The sequence below is a fragment of the Medicago truncatula genome, chromosome 3 (assembly GCF_003473485.1).
Source record: "Medicago truncatula cultivar Jemalong A17 chromosome 3, MtrunA17r5.0-ANR, whole genome shotgun sequence".
Taxonomy (NCBI): domain Eukaryota; kingdom Viridiplantae; phylum Streptophyta; class Magnoliopsida; order Fabales; family Fabaceae; genus Medicago; species Medicago truncatula.
Genome location: NC_053044.1, coordinates 58,093,003 through 58,110,327, shown reverse-complemented (window position 1 = coordinate 58,110,327; position 17,325 = coordinate 58,093,003). Strand labels below are relative to the sequence as shown.

The following is a 17,325-nucleotide window of genomic DNA, read 5'->3' as shown; positions in this document are numbered from 1 at the left end:
AGTTCCAATGTAATGTTACTATATTTGCTTCTTTAACCAATATCTCGGGACACCCGTTAACATTACCCTTTTGTTAAAATAGAGTTCATATTTGCTCCATTTATCCCATTTACGATCATGATCTGTGACACGTGTCAAAATAATGTGTCAAAATAATATACAACGGTTAAAATTAAAAGGACAACAAGAAACAAACACATAGGTGATTGCTTTTAGAAACACAATCTCTATCTTTTTCCAGGTCTGTTTCAAAATAGAAGAACTTGAAGGTTGTGGCTATTTTCGGCGACGCTAGTACGGCCGAAGCCACTGCGATTGCGGATGTGCTGAGATGGATTGAAGAGAACCAGCTGAGGAATGTAATTGTTGAGTCTGACTCGAAATTCGTAGTAGATAGAATTAACCATAGCAAGCCAAATCACTCTTATTGGGGAAGAATTGCAGTCGAAGAAGGTGAAAAGCTTAGATAAGGTTTCAGTGGCATGGATTAGAACCATATAATGAAGGTTTTTTCTAAATTACCTTTGAAGAATGGTGGGTAATTTACCCACCAACCAATGAAAATGAACAATTTATTTGTGGGGTCAAGATAGTTCATGAATATGTGCTTATGTGGCTAATGTGTATTGGTTGGGGTAAATTACCCATCATTCTTTCATGGGTAGCCTAGTTGCCACCTATAATGAATGGACCCATAGTTTTCCTTTGTCTAAAAGAAATGGATCTGTTAATTAGTAATAATCAATAAAATCTCTTATTTTTTTTGTAAAAAAAAAACCCAATTTCATCAATTTCAGGTGGTGGAGGGGAAGGGGACGTGAATGAAAGAGAAAGTGAACACTAGGCTACGAATTTTGTTTAATTACCTATTTTTTCCTTTTTAATTTCAACCGTTGGATATTATTTTGACATGTGTCACACATCCATGATCGTAAATGGGATAAATGGAAAATGCAAATGGAGTAAAGATAGACTCGTTAAAATGACACTCAATAATTTGTTTATGAACCCTTTCTTCCTCTCTCTCTTCTCTTCTTCTCTAACCCTAACCGTCACCCTTTTCTTCTTCGTCTCTTTAGAGTGGTGATTTTTGGGTCAAAATTGACCTTAAATTACCCCTCCAAATTGTTTTTCCTTTTATTCCCAATTCAATAAGTGATTTCACATATTTTCTATTTTCTTTAATTTCCCATCTTTGTGCGGTGTGTTTTTGATTTCCCGTCTTAGTGCGGTGTTTATTTGATTCAGGTTGAAAGATTACCTTTGAGCAAGTGCAGATCCGATCAATGACAATGGCTTTGGCGTCGTCAACGTTGCAGATCCGGAGACATGAATATAGTCATATTAGTCATATTTGTAGGCATATGTACTTTGCCGTTTTATGCTATTAACATGGATGTTGTGAGTTTGTTCACATATTCATCTTTTTTGTTTTTAGCGAATATGGATTTGTATTGTAACGATGTACTCTATCAATTTGAATGAATGAATATCGTTTATTTTTTTCAAAAAAAAAATGACACTCATTTTAAAAATGAACGTTTAAGGGGATCAAAATTTTGTAGTGATATATTGATACAACCGTACATGACTCAACATATGATATGAGAGAACAGTGAAGACGTGGTAGTTGGTGTGAACAGTGGCGACGGTGACGGATGACGGTGGTGGTCGGTGAGAGAAGGAAGAAGAGGATTACTGCTGGTGGTGGTGGAAGTAAATGCCTGTGAGAGAGAGTGAAGGAAGAGAGTGTAAATTGACAGAATTTTCCTCCTAATACAATTTGTAAAAAATGCCAAATGAGAGGTGTACAAGGTGGTTTGCTACCTAAGGTTGTATACGTATAAGTGCTCAGCATATTAATGATATGACAAAACAATGATGAGATGTCAACAAAATGGTTTAGGTAAGAAGACAAAATATGAATCGGGAAGTTGAGTTTGAGTCTTGTTAGTGTTATTGGATGGAGGTAAATGTAAATACATTTGTAAATACTCATTGAACCATAAGATTTTTATCACCCCTCACTCTAAATTTTAGCTAGAAAAACAAATAAATTTACATCTATTGCTATTTTCTTAAATTTATATTTGGGTTAAATAATTTTTTTTGCTATAAAGTTATCAAATTTCATTTTTTTTTCCTAAAAAAAATGCATGTTTGCATCCCTATAAAATTTTCTTTGCACACAACTTTAATCCCACTTTAATTCAAATTTGTTTAATTATCCTTAAATGTTTTAATTTTGAATGATTTTTTTGAGGGATAATTTTGAATGATGTTTGCAAGCATGTTTAAAAAATTATCCCTAAAATAAATGTTAAAAAAATTATTAAAGTCGTTTTACAAAAAAAAAAAAAAAATTAACATGGATAAATAAAATATGAAATTTTTAAAATGATAAAAGTTCAATATAAAAATTTGTATCTATAGATCATATTTTGAATTTATTTTTAGAAGAGTAAGTTTTTACAATATTATATTCATAGAATTTTTAATAAGAAAAAGAAATAATAATTGAAACGTGCGTCAAATATTAGAGCCCACGCTCCCCCAAAAAAATATATTGAAATCAATATAGTATCAATCTTTTCAAAAAAAAAAAAAAAAAAAAAAAGTCTCATTTAGTATAAAAAATGTATAATATATGCAAAGTCAAAAAATAATATAGTACCACCAGTTATGTAACTAAATTTTTTTTATATGATTACATAAATAAACCTTATTATTTATTTTTTAAGGAAAACAAATCTTATTAATACAATCCTTCAAAAAAAAATCTTATTAATACAAGTTCCGGTGAAAGATTTTTTATTTTTTTTTGAAATTGTGAAACTTGGAGACCACTCAAGATCTTTCCTCTACTATATATATAAACTAGTTAACTTCTACGGCATCACACTTTGGTGATCGTGCTCGTCTAGTGTCTCACCGTATCGATCAAGGGTTTGAGAAGGTCAGAGGCTATAGGAACAAATTCTGAGTTTGCTTATAGGTATTTTTACTTCTTAAATTCAGATTTTTTTCTTCATCTAGTTAGTTTTGTTCTTTACGTTTGATAATGATCTGAGAAAGTATATTTTATTCCTCCTCCCTTCTTAATTGTGGAAGTATTTTTTTGTTACTTTCATTAGGGTTTTGATGTTGGGAAAATATTTTTGTGTTGCTTTCATTAGGGTTTTGATGTTTTTTATTTGAGAGGTAGGGTTTTAGGTTAGAGAATGGATATACTTGTTAAATAAAAGATGGATGCTTGTGCGCTGTGAATTCAAAACACTAACTTCTTTTTTAGCAAAACACCAACACCTTTTAATATGCTGCTAATTGTTTAATTTTTCAAGAAACTCTTTTTATTTTGGATGATTAACGTTCTTTCTTTGTTCTTTGTCAGAAGTTCAATTTGCACATGAGACAAATCATTATGACGAAGGAAGATCCTAGTTCAGAACCAATCATGATACGTGAAGTTTGGGCACACAATCTGCAAGAGGAATTCAATCTCATTCGTGGATTTGTTGGAACATACAATTTCATCTCAATGGATACTGAATTTCCTGGCGTTATTTTTCCACTCAAAGTCGACCACCGTCATCTCCAACCTTACGAACAATACAGTTATTTGAAATCAAATGTTGATGCTCTTAAAATCATTCAGATCGGTCTCACTTTAACCGATGCCAAAGGTAACATTCCTCGTTTTAAAAACATTTGTTGCATATGGGAATTCAACTTTTGTGACTTTAAGATCGGGCGCGACATTCACAACCAAGATTCCATTGACATGCTCCGCCGTCAAGGTATTGACTTCACCTGTAAACGCCTCTCATGGTGTGAATTCATTCCATTTTTGTCATCTGATGTGGGGATCTGGACTACTCTTCAACAAAGATGTTACATGGGTCACATTTCACAGTGCATTTGATTTTGGATATCTGGTAAAAATACTAACACAGAGTTATCTCCCGAATAGCTTGGAAGACTTTTTGAAATTTTTGAGAGAATTATTTGGAAGTAAAGTGTATGATATGAAGTATATCATCCGCTACTGTAGTGCACTACATGGTGGTCTTGAACGGGTTGCTAATATTCTCGACGTGGATCGGGCCATTGGAAAGTCACATCAAGCTGGATCTGATAGTTTATTAACATGGCAGACTTTTCAGAAAATAGTGCACACACATTTCACCAACAATGAAGTCCAAAAATATGCTGGAATAATTTTCGGATTAGAAGTTAAAGCTTGTTAAAGAGATCTTGGGTTTGAGTTTGATATATTTAACTCTATTTTATGATGTATTAATATATTATAATGTTTATAAATTAGATCATGACATTAGCTTTCTTTCAATCAACTACTTTATAATGTATTACATTGTGACAATATAGATCATTGTGACATTAGCTTTAGAATTTCTTATGAAGCCCGCTGTCGTCCATGTTGTCGCATCAGAACATCTTATGAATCTGGTAAATATAACATGGTCGATGAACTAACAGTGAAGTTATGATGGTTCATTAGATATTGTTATGGATTATAACAATATTTGCAACCAATGAGAACAACAAAAAGCGCAATTAGTGACCAAACAAAACTAGAAAAACAACCAGTAAACCAGCCTTAAAAAGAAGAGAGACAGAAGAAGATAACACCAAGAATTTACGTGGTTCAACCTTAGAGACCTATTCCGCGGAAGAGAGTGTGCAGACCAATTTCACTATGATGAGGAACAATAAAACATCAGATCCATGCCATAGAGTTTCCCATTGCCCCTTGCAATACCTACTGTTGAGGACAACTACAAAAATGCCCAAGCTTTTCACCACTTACTTTAACACAACCCTCTTGATCTCTCAATCTCTCTTTTTATTATTTTTTTTCACAATGTAGAGAGTTTACATGAAATGCCTCACACTTTTATTTCTCAAGATAATACCCAGAAAGAGATAGATATCCCATAATATTTATATAACCAAGTGTAGCAAAATTATAACTAACTGAAACTGTTAAATGTTGCAGCATCTAAATGATATCTGAATGCTACACTGCATGCTTCTATCAGATTTTGAGACACATCGATAGATATTGGTACAAAGTCAAAGGGGGTGTGTATATCAGCTAAACGATGATTCAGAAATGGAAAATGCACTGATACTGGGTGCAGAAGTAGTGTTCAAGCTTCATCTAGAGATACACAGTTTTGAAAAATAAATAAATTCAAATGCATATTGCATGTTTAAGTAATTAAAAAAAAAAAAAATTGAACAAAATAAATAAATAATTTTAACATTTAAAAATCACTTAACAAATCATGTGCTAAAATTGCTGAAATACTGTCGGTAACGTGTTTATCTCTCTGGTTTTTCGATAGCATTTCATTCTATATATTTAAATGTGTAACACAATGAGTGTGCAGTGCAATTATATTATATTCATATATTGATTCTGATCTCAGTTTTGTTTTCATATTGAGAATCCAATGGAATCACAAGGGAGACATGACATGAAGAACTTCCTCATATGCCTTGCAACGCTTTCGATGCACCTATCCTTCTTAAACCTTAATCATCAATTTTCCAATCCTGTAGATTATCGATAATGGAAGATATTTTCTGGATGAGGAGCTGTTTCAATTATTAAACAGAGTTCAGTTTATGAACTTGTCTGCCATGACCATATTAATGTATCAACTTGGCAACTATTTTGTTAGTTCTAACCACTGACTCATTCATAGGGGAAACTACCTTGATCTAAATGGTAATAAAGATGACATTTATTCCAAAAAAAAATATACAAGATTTTTAATGTGTTGACCACAAGATTTTCTTTGAGACCACAAGAGTGTTGACCACTTGCTCTGCTTTAATCAACCACACAGACTCTAATGAGTTAACTGTGACATCTTGGGCTTCTTTCAAGATCGAAAAAGTTTCCATGTCTTTGTTTGCGGAAGAAAAGAAACTGTGGACTCATTTTTCATTGCTTTCAAGTTTCCAAGTGCCTCTGCAATAGCTTTCTTCATCTTCTTCCTATATGACAAGTATTTTCCTTCCACCCTCAACTGTGATTCCACTTTCCACAGCTCTCCTCCTGAGAATAACTGACCTTAGTTCATGCATGATATCCTTTGATTGCACCATACAATCTTTAACTAGATCCATCAAATAGTTCATCAACTTGTTTCTCGCTGCCTTATCGTGCCAATGCTTGTTGGGAAATTGTCATGTGGAGTAGCTTATATGTGCCTATACAAATCCTGCAAGTTATCGAGTGTGTGACTTATTGATGATGTGATACGGTAGGGTGTGATGCCGAGGGTAAGCTAGTCGTTGCTGCGACTATGCAGAGAGCTTTTGGGGTTCGTTTCTACATCACCTGCCATTGTTTTTCTCTGAAAATAAAGATAACTAAGAAATGAGAATACAAGTTAGCGTCATAGTAGTTGAGATATTCTTGGTATATAGCAAATGAATAGAGGAGACAAGAATCATATATCATTTTCAAATTCCTCTTTGTGCTACCACAGCAATGTTTGCTCAATGTTTCCCACGAACCATGCTTCCCAACTCATCCCTCAAATTATAATAATTGGAAATCACATGAACATAATTAAAACCCAAACTGTGAACTCCAATTAAGGGGCACGTAAGTGATTATAGTAAACATGGAAAGTGGATCTTGTGTCTGTAGTAGGAGAAGCATTTATATTTATAAATAATTTGTTATGATCTGTTTTAATCAAGTACACGTGTATTGTATCTTCATACTCTTGCTACAATAATAAAGATATTACTCCAGTGTTGCTTTAGCATCACAGCAGAGAACTAAACATGTGCAAATGGTTATATTTAAGATTAAAACACATTTTTCGGTGAAGCATTTGCATTGAAAATGTTATAATCATGCAAATGAGACAGAGTATGAGTTGGGGAGATTCCTTGGGGGAGACAAGGCTCTAACATTTATGTAATTATGTCTGAATCCAAATCTGGATTAGTTGGCCTCATTGATATGTGATTAAGATGAGATTCCTTGTGTCGCCTAACACGCATAATATATATTGAGAAGAATGCAGATCCGTAGACTCAAATCAACATTCAACATTAAGGCTTCTCTTTCTCCTTAACCAAAAAAAATAAAATAAAAATGGCAGCCTCTCCTTTGAACTCAAAATCCAATTTCCATGGTCGCTCAAACAGCTTGCCATCTAGACCACACCCACTCATGCTTAAATGCAATGAACATTTGGACACCTTGTTAAGGGCTTCAAATGAAACCACCTCTTCCTCCTCAACATCGCTTTGCAATAAAATTGGAGGCTTGCGAGATTTGATTGAGTGTGTTGAAAAATTGATTCAGCTTCCACTCACTCAAGATGCACTTCTCCATGAGCATCAAGAAAATTGGGTAAATAACCTCTTGGATGGATCCTTAAGGCTATTAGATGTGTGTAGCGCAGCCAAAGATGCTTTACTGCATACAAAAGAATGTACAAGGGAACTTCAATCCATCATAAGAAGAAGGGGAGATGGATTGGAGCTCACTGCAGAGGCTAAGAAATTCATGACATCAAGAAAGGTAGTGAAAAAGGCCATCTCCAAAGCCTTGGCAAATTTGAAGGGAAATACCAAACATAGCAACATCTTATCTACAAACAATGACCATCAAACAGTGGCTTTGATTAGCTTATTACAAGATGTTGAAGTGGCAACCCTATCTACATTTCAGACAATATTGCAATTTATCTCGGGGACAACACAGTCAAAATCAAACAGCTGGGGTTCCATTTCCAAACTTATTCAGCCGAAAAGAGTTGCTTGCTCACTATTGACAGATGAAAGTGAATTTTCCCAAGTGGATGTAGCATTGCAGTCCTTTGTATTTACCAAGAATAGAAAAGTTGAAGGCATCAATGATCTCCAAAACCACTTGGAGAAAACAGAGTCGTGCCTTCAAGACATTGAAGAAGGGCTTGAGTTTTTGTTTAGGCGTCTCATTAAAATTAGAGTCTCACTTCTTAATATCCTCAACCATTAGTTGAACTTTTATTTGGAGAAAATTTTGTAGATATATAGATACACTTGTACATGGAAATTATATGTAAAGCAATAATAAAGCAAAACTTTTTTCCTTAATTTTCTAGTTGCAATATCCTCTTAATTACGTTATCAATATTAACTAACTCGCAGATCAATTAAATCATGACCATATCTTTAGATCATGACAATAGGATTGATCTAACACTCTATGACTACTCATTGCTATATGCAGCATATGATTGATAGGTTTTCAAATAGAAGTCTATGTTCCTGACAAATATGTTTTAAAAGGCCCATAGTTTTCAACTAGAATGTTAATAACAAGATATCATAATCACTACAGGAAAAATAGCCATCAGTATTGGCCAGAAGCCTGAGCTAAACCAAACCAAATTAACGTCGGCTTTAAGCCAACCTTGAAGGCCAATGCTTACCAGACAAATGCGGCAGCAAGGAATGTTGAGTTGGTGGTGGCGTGCGACGGACCAACGAGCTGCGGTGGTGCCAGTGGATGGCTACCATGAAATTGAAACAAGGTGGCCCTTCCATTAGAGAATCATCACAATACAAGTTAAATAGGCACACTGTCGCAATTATCGTTGCTTAATGCTTATAGAGACGGTGGAAAACTCTCTATAAGAAATAATACAGCTTTCATCTCATCTCTGATCAAAATAAATCATGACATTTTGTCCCCAATTGAATTATCACCTGAAAATTAGACCGTGACATTTTAGTCCCCCTTATTAGTCTATCGAGTCACATTACATATAGCTTAATTCAAGAGACAATATTGTACCCAAAAAGAACAAATAAAGACAGTATAGTCTTTGACAATCATTAAAAAGGAACATTTTGGTCCTTTTATGTGATTTGAAATTCTATATTGTGTCGTCTTCCTTAAAAATAATACATGATTCTCAATTAAAGGATTGCTAATTTGCTCTCATCAGTGAAAAGAGATGAAAAATCCGAATATGAGTTGGAGTAAGAGTATTTCAAGTTCAACTAGTCATGAAAAAAGAGATTGCCCCTCATTGCAACCTCCATAGAAAGTTATTTTTATAAATTGCACACGAATTAAAGTAGTTTGATACCTGTTTACCATTCAGCAATCCAAACAGCACTTGTAAGTTGTTTTTCTTTAGGGCTTAGGTGCTATGATTCGATTATTAGAGCTGCACGTGTTCAATTATTCAAGAGAAAAAATGGAGGAATTTTCAAAAAAAATTTACTTTCTTTGACTATAAAAGAAAAAAGAGAGAACTGAGAATTTGAAGGCTAACAAAGATGACATATATAACATGATCAAAACAAAAATGCAATTTTGTTTAATCACATTTATGTACGTGGTATGAGATAGCAATGGTTAACACTTAACAACATGTAGTACTATAATATCTTGAGTAGGGAACCTCTATCTCTAATTAGTTTTCTTGTGAGGTGTTTTACTCTCGTTTCTATCTATATCTTCAAATACACAACTCTAAATTCTGCATATTGCATTGAAAAATCTCAAGAGATGAAGGTGCATAGAGGGGATTGAAACATTTAGATTTCTTTTGACCTTATTGCCAAAAAAAAATAAAATTTATGACCCCTATCAGAATTATTAACCTAAATGAACCATTTTCAGTGTTTTTTTGTCCTGTAGTGCTCATTACAACCAAATGAAATAGTGGTAATGGCAGAATCTGCCACATGTCACGCTATCAGTTGTTGGTCTTTTTTTTTGCATTTATTGACTACTGCAAGATGGAATGTGGAATGGCGGTAATGACTTTTGCGGCGTCAGTCAAACAACCAATGCAAACGCGCCACGTGTCTACATGCAACTGAGAATTGTGAGTGAAAATTAAGATCGTCTCTATTTTTTAAGATAAATTGAAATATCCGTTACTATAGTTTTGTAGTAAATATATGATATATATATATATATATATATATATATATATATATATATATATATATATATATATATATACACATATATTTTTAGAATTAGAGCATTAATTAATCAAAAAAAAACGTGACATTAATTAAACATTTATACATCAAAACTATAGTAACGAAAATGTTCGCTTCTTAAAAGAAATGGAGACGATCTCTACTCTAAAAAAACTTGCACATAATTGTTTAGTAAAACATTTAAAATACGGCATACAATGAAACTTGATACTTGAGAAATGTGACGATTTTTCAATCAACAAAATCAATCGGTTTCAACATTCTCAACTTAGAATCACTTAAATCATCTATCTGATATTCATCAACAAGTGTACGATGAAAAAAGAAATAACATGGATAAACAACGAATTTATACAGAATAAGCCAATTTGATTTAAAAAAAAGTTAGTTATATAATTGTTTGTTGAAGTACATTATTTTAGGGGATCATTTGCTATCGCAAGTTCTCCTCGACATCCCTTTCAGTTATGTCACACACGTACAGAAAGATTGATGTCAAGAAGTCAAAATTTTTGAATGTTGGATTTGTGACTAGTATAAAAGGTCCTTTCAATCTTCTACAAATTTGTTGCAGATAAGAACAAGAGGGAGGAACGATAAATGACAATTTACTAGAAACATAATCAGCGGTTTGAACTCAACAACTAACCCTGCATTTTTTCGTGAGTGTAATCATGGTTTTTTTTTTTTTTGTCAAGTAATCATGGTATATTTTACTATTAAATTAAATTATTTTAGTAACTACATATAATCCATAGCACATCAAATAACAAAAATCTCTGACCATTTTATATGAAACATTCAAAATGTGCTCAACCCAAAAAAATAAAGAGATTTAAAGGTCAATGATTTATGGAATGTTGTTGCATTCAGCGGCGGATATGCGGTCCCCAAATTAATTAAAGATCGTTCATTTGATCCTTTGACACCCTCTTTATAATTCTTCCTGGTGGATTCAAACCAACATCATCATGTCATTAAATAAACAATATTACCACCACAACAGTATAGAATGTTTCACATTTCTTGAAACTGTTTAGTATATATTCTTCAAATATTTAGCACTCCAGAAAAGAAAAAAAAAATCAAGATCCGCCACTGGTTGCATTGTTGGATTTATATAGTCGGTTCTACCTAGTTTGATAAAGTTTGGTTTTTATTGTTATAATTTTATAGTATTATAATAAAGATATATATTTTCAAAGCATAAATCAATAACATCAAAAATGATATATACTAGTGAAATAAGACTTAGTGGCATCATTTTGAACAGCTTCAAAGGAATAAGGACTATACGATATAAAGACATATTAAAAATTTTCTCAAAAAAAAAAAAAAGACATATTTAAATTGAATTGATATAAGTAGTTGTATATTTTCCTAACCTCATGTGTTATTGTTTGTGATGGAAATACATCGCTAAAAGTCATTTTTTTTTTTTTTGGTACACGCTAAAAGTCATATTTAATACATGAAAAATAAGAGAGATGCATTTTTTATAAGATATATTGGTAGTTTGTACATGTATAGTTAATGTTGTTTTTTATTGAAATACTTGATTCCAAGAGTCGTGTTTAATTCATGAGGATGATAGAAAATCAATCAATATATACAAAATTGATTTTTTTTTTAATTTAAAATTAATGATATATTAGTTGTGTTACAATCTTTACTTTAATTAATAAAACATGCATTCAGGAAGGTTCGGTAGTTTCTAAAGTGCTTTTCTTTTTATTGATTCAAACGAGTTTTTTTTTTGAAGGGATTTTTTATTCAAACAAGTTGTACATTATTGAATTTCCCCTTTTACCTTGACTTTTGTAAATTTGCAACTTAAATTTTTTTTATGTACGCACTTTGACATCCGAAGTGTTTTGTTCAAACTCTACATGGCGCAGACAAAAAAAGAATCTAATAACATGGTTAAGAAGGGACACTATTACTTTTTTTTTTTTTAAAGGAAAGGGACACTATTACTTTAGTTGGTCCAAACCACTAAAAATCTCATGAACGACTCTGTAATATGTAATAAACCAGAGAGAGAATGGTGATTTTACTAATGTATCTTTATTAACTATTGATGTATTTCTATTATCATACTAACAAAAAGATGAAAACCAACTTTTATATATATATACGGGAAGGGATATTTTGACTTCAAGAGTAACTCAAAAGAGTTACTCCAAATCTAAACCCTTCATCTTAATAATAATTAATAGCTAAGATTAATCTTAATAATAATTAATAGCTAAGATTAACTATGAATAATCCCTAGGTGTGGCTAAATTAGGAGCAATGCACATGTGTGGCTTATTCATCCCTTTCAACCTAGCAGTGGTCAGTGGCAATGGCAAACGACTTTCTCTACAAATGCCATGCCTTTGATTTTCAATTTCGGATTTCTAAGACTTCTGTTTTTCAATTTTAGAATTTCAATTTTCAATATCGTTTTATTCTTCATTAGAAAATTGATTCATTCTTTCTAGGTTTTCTTTTGATCCATTTCTGTATTGATGAAGCACCATCGTCCATCAATTTAATATATGAATCGAACCTTTTAACAAAACTGCACCAAATTATTGAAAATATTGTGTTTCAAAACCCGTTGATTGCAAATTAAAAGGTCCTAGTTTGATGAGTGGCTTCCGTTTATACATGGAATTTTGATGAAACCGATTCCTTGTGCACAATGATTTGTAGCAGTAAAACAACATAACAAAATTGTGAAACCGTACCTCTAATAATTCTTTTGGATTGAATTCAAGGCAACGCATGTACCAGTATGTATCAAAAGCCATTTTCCAAGTGTTTTGCAGTCGGAATTAGGAAGAAGGTATAGAAAGATCATGCTATAGGGATGATTAAGAATCAATTATAGCCATTAATTAATATTAGGATGAAGGGTCAAGATTTGGAGTAACTCTTTTGAGTTACTCTTGGAGTCAAAATATCCCTCCTATATATATATATAATAACTAATTTGTAAAAATGGAAGAAAAATGTCGCGCCAATACGGAAGAAAAAATGTCACCTGAAAACTATGTATTCCTTTCATATGCTGTAATAAAGAGGTAAAAATGTAAAATAAAGAATAATAATTTATGAATGATGTACATAATATCAAATACAATTAAAATGTACACCAAGAAGAAAAATGTTACTACTAAAGTTATATGTCTAGAAGAACTGACTAAAATGACTTTATGGTTCCACGTCACTAGGAACTCGTTTAGCTATCCGAAAATACTTTTGGGAAGTGTATCATAATTCATAAAAGTAATAAAATAAGAGAAAAAGTTTAAAGTATAAATTTTATCTTAGAAATTATATATTTAATTTATTGAAATACTAAAAAGTAATTTTTTAACATAAAATTTATTAATTATTTCTGTTTTAAAATTGTTAACAAGTGTCCTAAAGTCACTTGTTAGCATAAGCGTGACCCATAAAATAATAGGTAATAAAATAGGGGTTTGCATAAATCTTTAGTTGTGAATATGATTGTTTGAATCCCCTTTATGTCACTGTTTGGAAATGGAGATCCTATTGTTTGAACATCCTCCGTTGGCTTCTTCTTTATCTCCTTTTGGAATTTCATTGGATGCTCCCTATGAAAAGGAAATCAAATCAATACGATATAGTTACATTGCATTTTTATCATGTGATACTTGAGGGGAAAAAACTTATGTGCATATATTTAAAGAGAAATGATATTTGAATATCTATTTTGTGACAATTTTTGCTACAACTTTCTCTCTCATTATCACGTTATTTTTTACTTTATCTCTCTATTGCTTTGATTTTCGTGCAAATACCTATTCTTTCTTTACAAATTATGGTTGTCCTCATAAGTTGTCAATTAAAGGATGTTCAAATAACACTCCTCATATTTAAATGTTATTTGTTTCAAAATTAACTCTACAAGTTCTTCAAAACAGGATAATTTTTTTCCCATACTCATGTGTTTGACTTAACTTATTATGATCTGTTTTGATCCAGTACACACACGTGTATTACATCTTCCACACTCTTTCAAGAATTGTATATTATATATATGAGCTGATCAAGTGATGCGATTCTTGTTCCTCCATAGATAGACATGACAATCGTTGTTTTAGCATCAAAACTTTGATTCACACGTGCATTTGAGTTATGTAACTTATGTTTAATAATATTAGCACGTTTGTGATGAATCGTTTGCGTTGAAAATAGCAAAATAATGCATATAAGAGGGAGAGATAAGACAAAGTATGATGAGTTGGAGAGTTTCCATGAGGGAGACACTTCTCTAACATTTATGCAATTATGTCTAATTCCAAATCTTAATTAGTTGTTAGCTTATTGATACATACGTGTTTAATTAACATGATGTCTCCAACACCCTTAATATATATATATTGGGAATATGCATGCCAAATGGAAAATAAGGCAGATCCATACAAACTCAATTCAAGGCTTCTTAATTCTCTTCCTCTTTTGTTGAAAAAGAAAAATGGCAGCTTCTTCTCCTTTGAATACAAAATCAAATTTCCATGGTCGCTCAAACAGTTTGCCCTCTAGACCACACCCACTCATTCTTCAATGCAATCAACATTTGGACACCTTACTAAGGTCTTCCAATGAAACCTCCTCGTCATTGCTTCACCATAAGATTGGAGGCTTGCGAGATTTGGTCGAGTGTGTTGAAAATTTAATTCAGCTTTCACTCACTCGAGATGCATGCCCTTGTCCATGAGCATCAAGAGAAATGGGTAAATGACTTGTTTGATGGATCCCTAAGACTCTTAGATGTGTGCAGTGCAGCTAATTAAAGATGCTTTACTTCACACAAAAGAATGCACAAGGGAACTTCAGTCCATCATAAGAAGAAGGGGAGGTGGATTGGTGGCAAAGAAATTCTTGATATCTAGAAATTAAGGTAGTGAAAAAGGCCATTTCCAAAGCCTTGACAAATTTGAAGGGCACTACCAAATATTATAACATCTTGTCTACAAACAAAGACCATCAATCAGTGAAGTGACATTGATTAACTTATTACAAGATGTTGAATTGGCTACACTATCTACATTTGAGATAATACTGCAATTCATCTCAGGTAGCACACAGTCAAAGTCAAACACTTGGCTTTCCATTTCCAAGCTAATTCAGCCTAATAAAAGAGTTTCTTGCTCACTATTGGCAGAAGAGAGTGAATTTTCTCAAGTATGGATGTAGCATTGCAATCCTTTGTGTTTAACAAGATTAGCAAGTTTGAAGAAGTAAATGATCTCCAAAACAAATTGGAGAAAATGGAGTTGTGTATTCAAGACTTCGAAGAAGGGCTTGAGTTTCTGTTTTAGGCGTCTCATTAAAATCAGAGTTTCAATTCTTAATAGTCTCAACCATTAGATGAATATTTATGGTGATCAAAATTTTGTAGTAATATAGATACACTTGTACATGGAAATTATAGGTGTAAATGTAGAGTAATAATAAGCAGAAAATTTTCTTAATTTCTCATTTAGCACAGTCCTTTTATATATTACTAGCGGAACGACGAACAATAACGTGCTCTTCTTTACATTTTTCCACAGCATAATGAGTGTGCAGTGCAATTGTATAGTATATATATGTTGATAAGAAGAATATTTTTCCTCATATTGCATTGCCAGTGTGTACCTTCCAATGCTTTCCATAAACCCGGCCTTCTCAACCCTCCTTAATCATTAATTTTTATAATCTCATGGATTATTGATAATGGAAGCTATTGTCTGGACTAGAAGCTGTTTTAACTACTGTTGTGAAAGTGACTTAAAATTGGAGAAATTGAAGTTTGCTGGAGTTGTCAAAATCGAAGCACGAATTGAAAAATCGGATTACGATTTTTGGACCAGAATTGGCACTTTCCATTCGTAAAAAATCGGAGCACACGATTTTGCGCAGAGTCATAAAAATAAAACATATTTTTTGGGCCTAATTTTGTTCCAATTTATGAAGGATTCTTTTACTATAAATATAGGCTTTGTATCAGAGTAAACCTTAAGATAGAGGGGGTAAAACAAGGTTTTAGAAAGGCGACAACAAAACTAGGGTTTGTATAGAGTTTGTCTCTTGGCAACAAACACTAGGGTTTGAGGGTTGATTCACCTTGGGAAACACTATTAGGATTGAATTTTTTGGTTATGGGAAGAGATTAGGGCTTTGAGTTGAATTAGGCGGGAGACTTATTCTTGTATTTCATTGATATCTCTTTTGTAACGTTACCCATCATATAGTTAAACGGAGGGCTGCTCTCTCCCCTAGACTATGTCAATTTGAACTGAACTAGGTCGACAAATTCTTTTATGTTTTCTCTTCCTTTCTCTCTCGGTTGTTTTCTACTTTTGGCTTGTGTTTATAATTGTTTCATACATTTTGTTTTGGTTGCCTGATTATCACTTGCTCCACACATAAATTTGTTATTGATGTGTTTTCTCATCGAATTCACAACAACTATTAAACAACGTTAAGCTTATGAATTTGTCTGCCTCGAACAGGACACCACGGATTAATGTATAAAGTTGACTACTATGTTGTAGGGTTGTTAAAAACCCCAAAAAACTGAACTGAACCGAACCGCACAAAAAAGAAAACGTGACTAACAAATTTGTGAACTAAAGCAATTCTGTTTGGTTCATCCGTAAACTACTATCCATGTGGTTTGATTCGGTTTTTTGGTTTTCTGAAGTAGGCACAATATTCGATTTGGTTCGGGTTTTTTTAACAATCCTGACTATCAATTACTTGCACGGACATCTTCTGAGTGTATATAGTTATTATGAGACATTAGGAATCTCATGTTAATTAAACACGTATGAATCAATGAGGCTAACTAATCAAGATTTGGAATATCTAAACATTATTGTATAGATTATAGAGAAGTGTCTCTCACTTACACCCTCCGGTCACTATTATAAGCAAAAAAACTACATTTAAGATTCATTTAATGATATATATGATATATATGGTCTTTATTATAAACCATATACATCATTTAATGAATGAATCTAAAAAATAATTTTTTTCTTATAATAGTAACGAGAAGATGTATATTATTAGGACATTTTCAACGGAAATGCTTCACCATCAACGCACTCTAATTTTATTAAACACAACTCATCTGCACGTGTGAACAAATTGATATTCTGCTAGTCATATCTCTCTTAGAGGAACAAGAATTCTTAATTATAAGACCTTTTGAGATTTTTTTTGTCCTTTTTTATAAGACCTCTTTGCTATTTTCAACTACGTTAATTATTTCTTTACATGCATGCCTCTATTTATTATATTCCCTCCGTTTCT

The 17,325-nt window shown here is 32.5% G+C and overlaps 1 protein-coding gene and 2 pseudogenes across 1 annotated transcript; all 3 read left to right on the top strand.

Moving 5' to 3' along the window:
* The first annotated feature begins 3,413 nt into the window (after positions 1 to 3,413).
* Positions 3,414 to 4,257, top strand: LOC112419900 (probable CCR4-associated factor 1 homolog 11; annotated as a pseudogene).
* A 2,642-nt stretch (positions 4,258 to 6,899) lies between these two features.
* Positions 6,900 to 8,116, top strand: LOC11411604 (uncharacterized). Its single transcript, XM_003603902.4, has one exon. It carries the CDS (start codon positions 7,145 to 7,147, stop codon positions 8,033 to 8,035), a length of 891 nt encoding a protein of 296 aa, XP_003603950.1. The 5' UTR covers positions 6,900 to 7,144; the 3' UTR covers positions 8,036 to 8,116.
* A 6,178-nt stretch (positions 8,117 to 14,294) lies between these two features.
* On the top strand, positions 14,295 to 15,497 carry LOC11418450 (uncharacterized; annotated as a pseudogene).
* Positions 15,498 to 17,325: the final 1,828 nt, after the last annotated feature.

Coding starts and splice junctions, on each gene's coding strand:
- LOC11411604 (XM_003603902.4), top strand. CDS start 7,145: ATGGCAGCCTCTCCTTTGAACTCAAAATCCAATTTCCATGGTCGCTCA.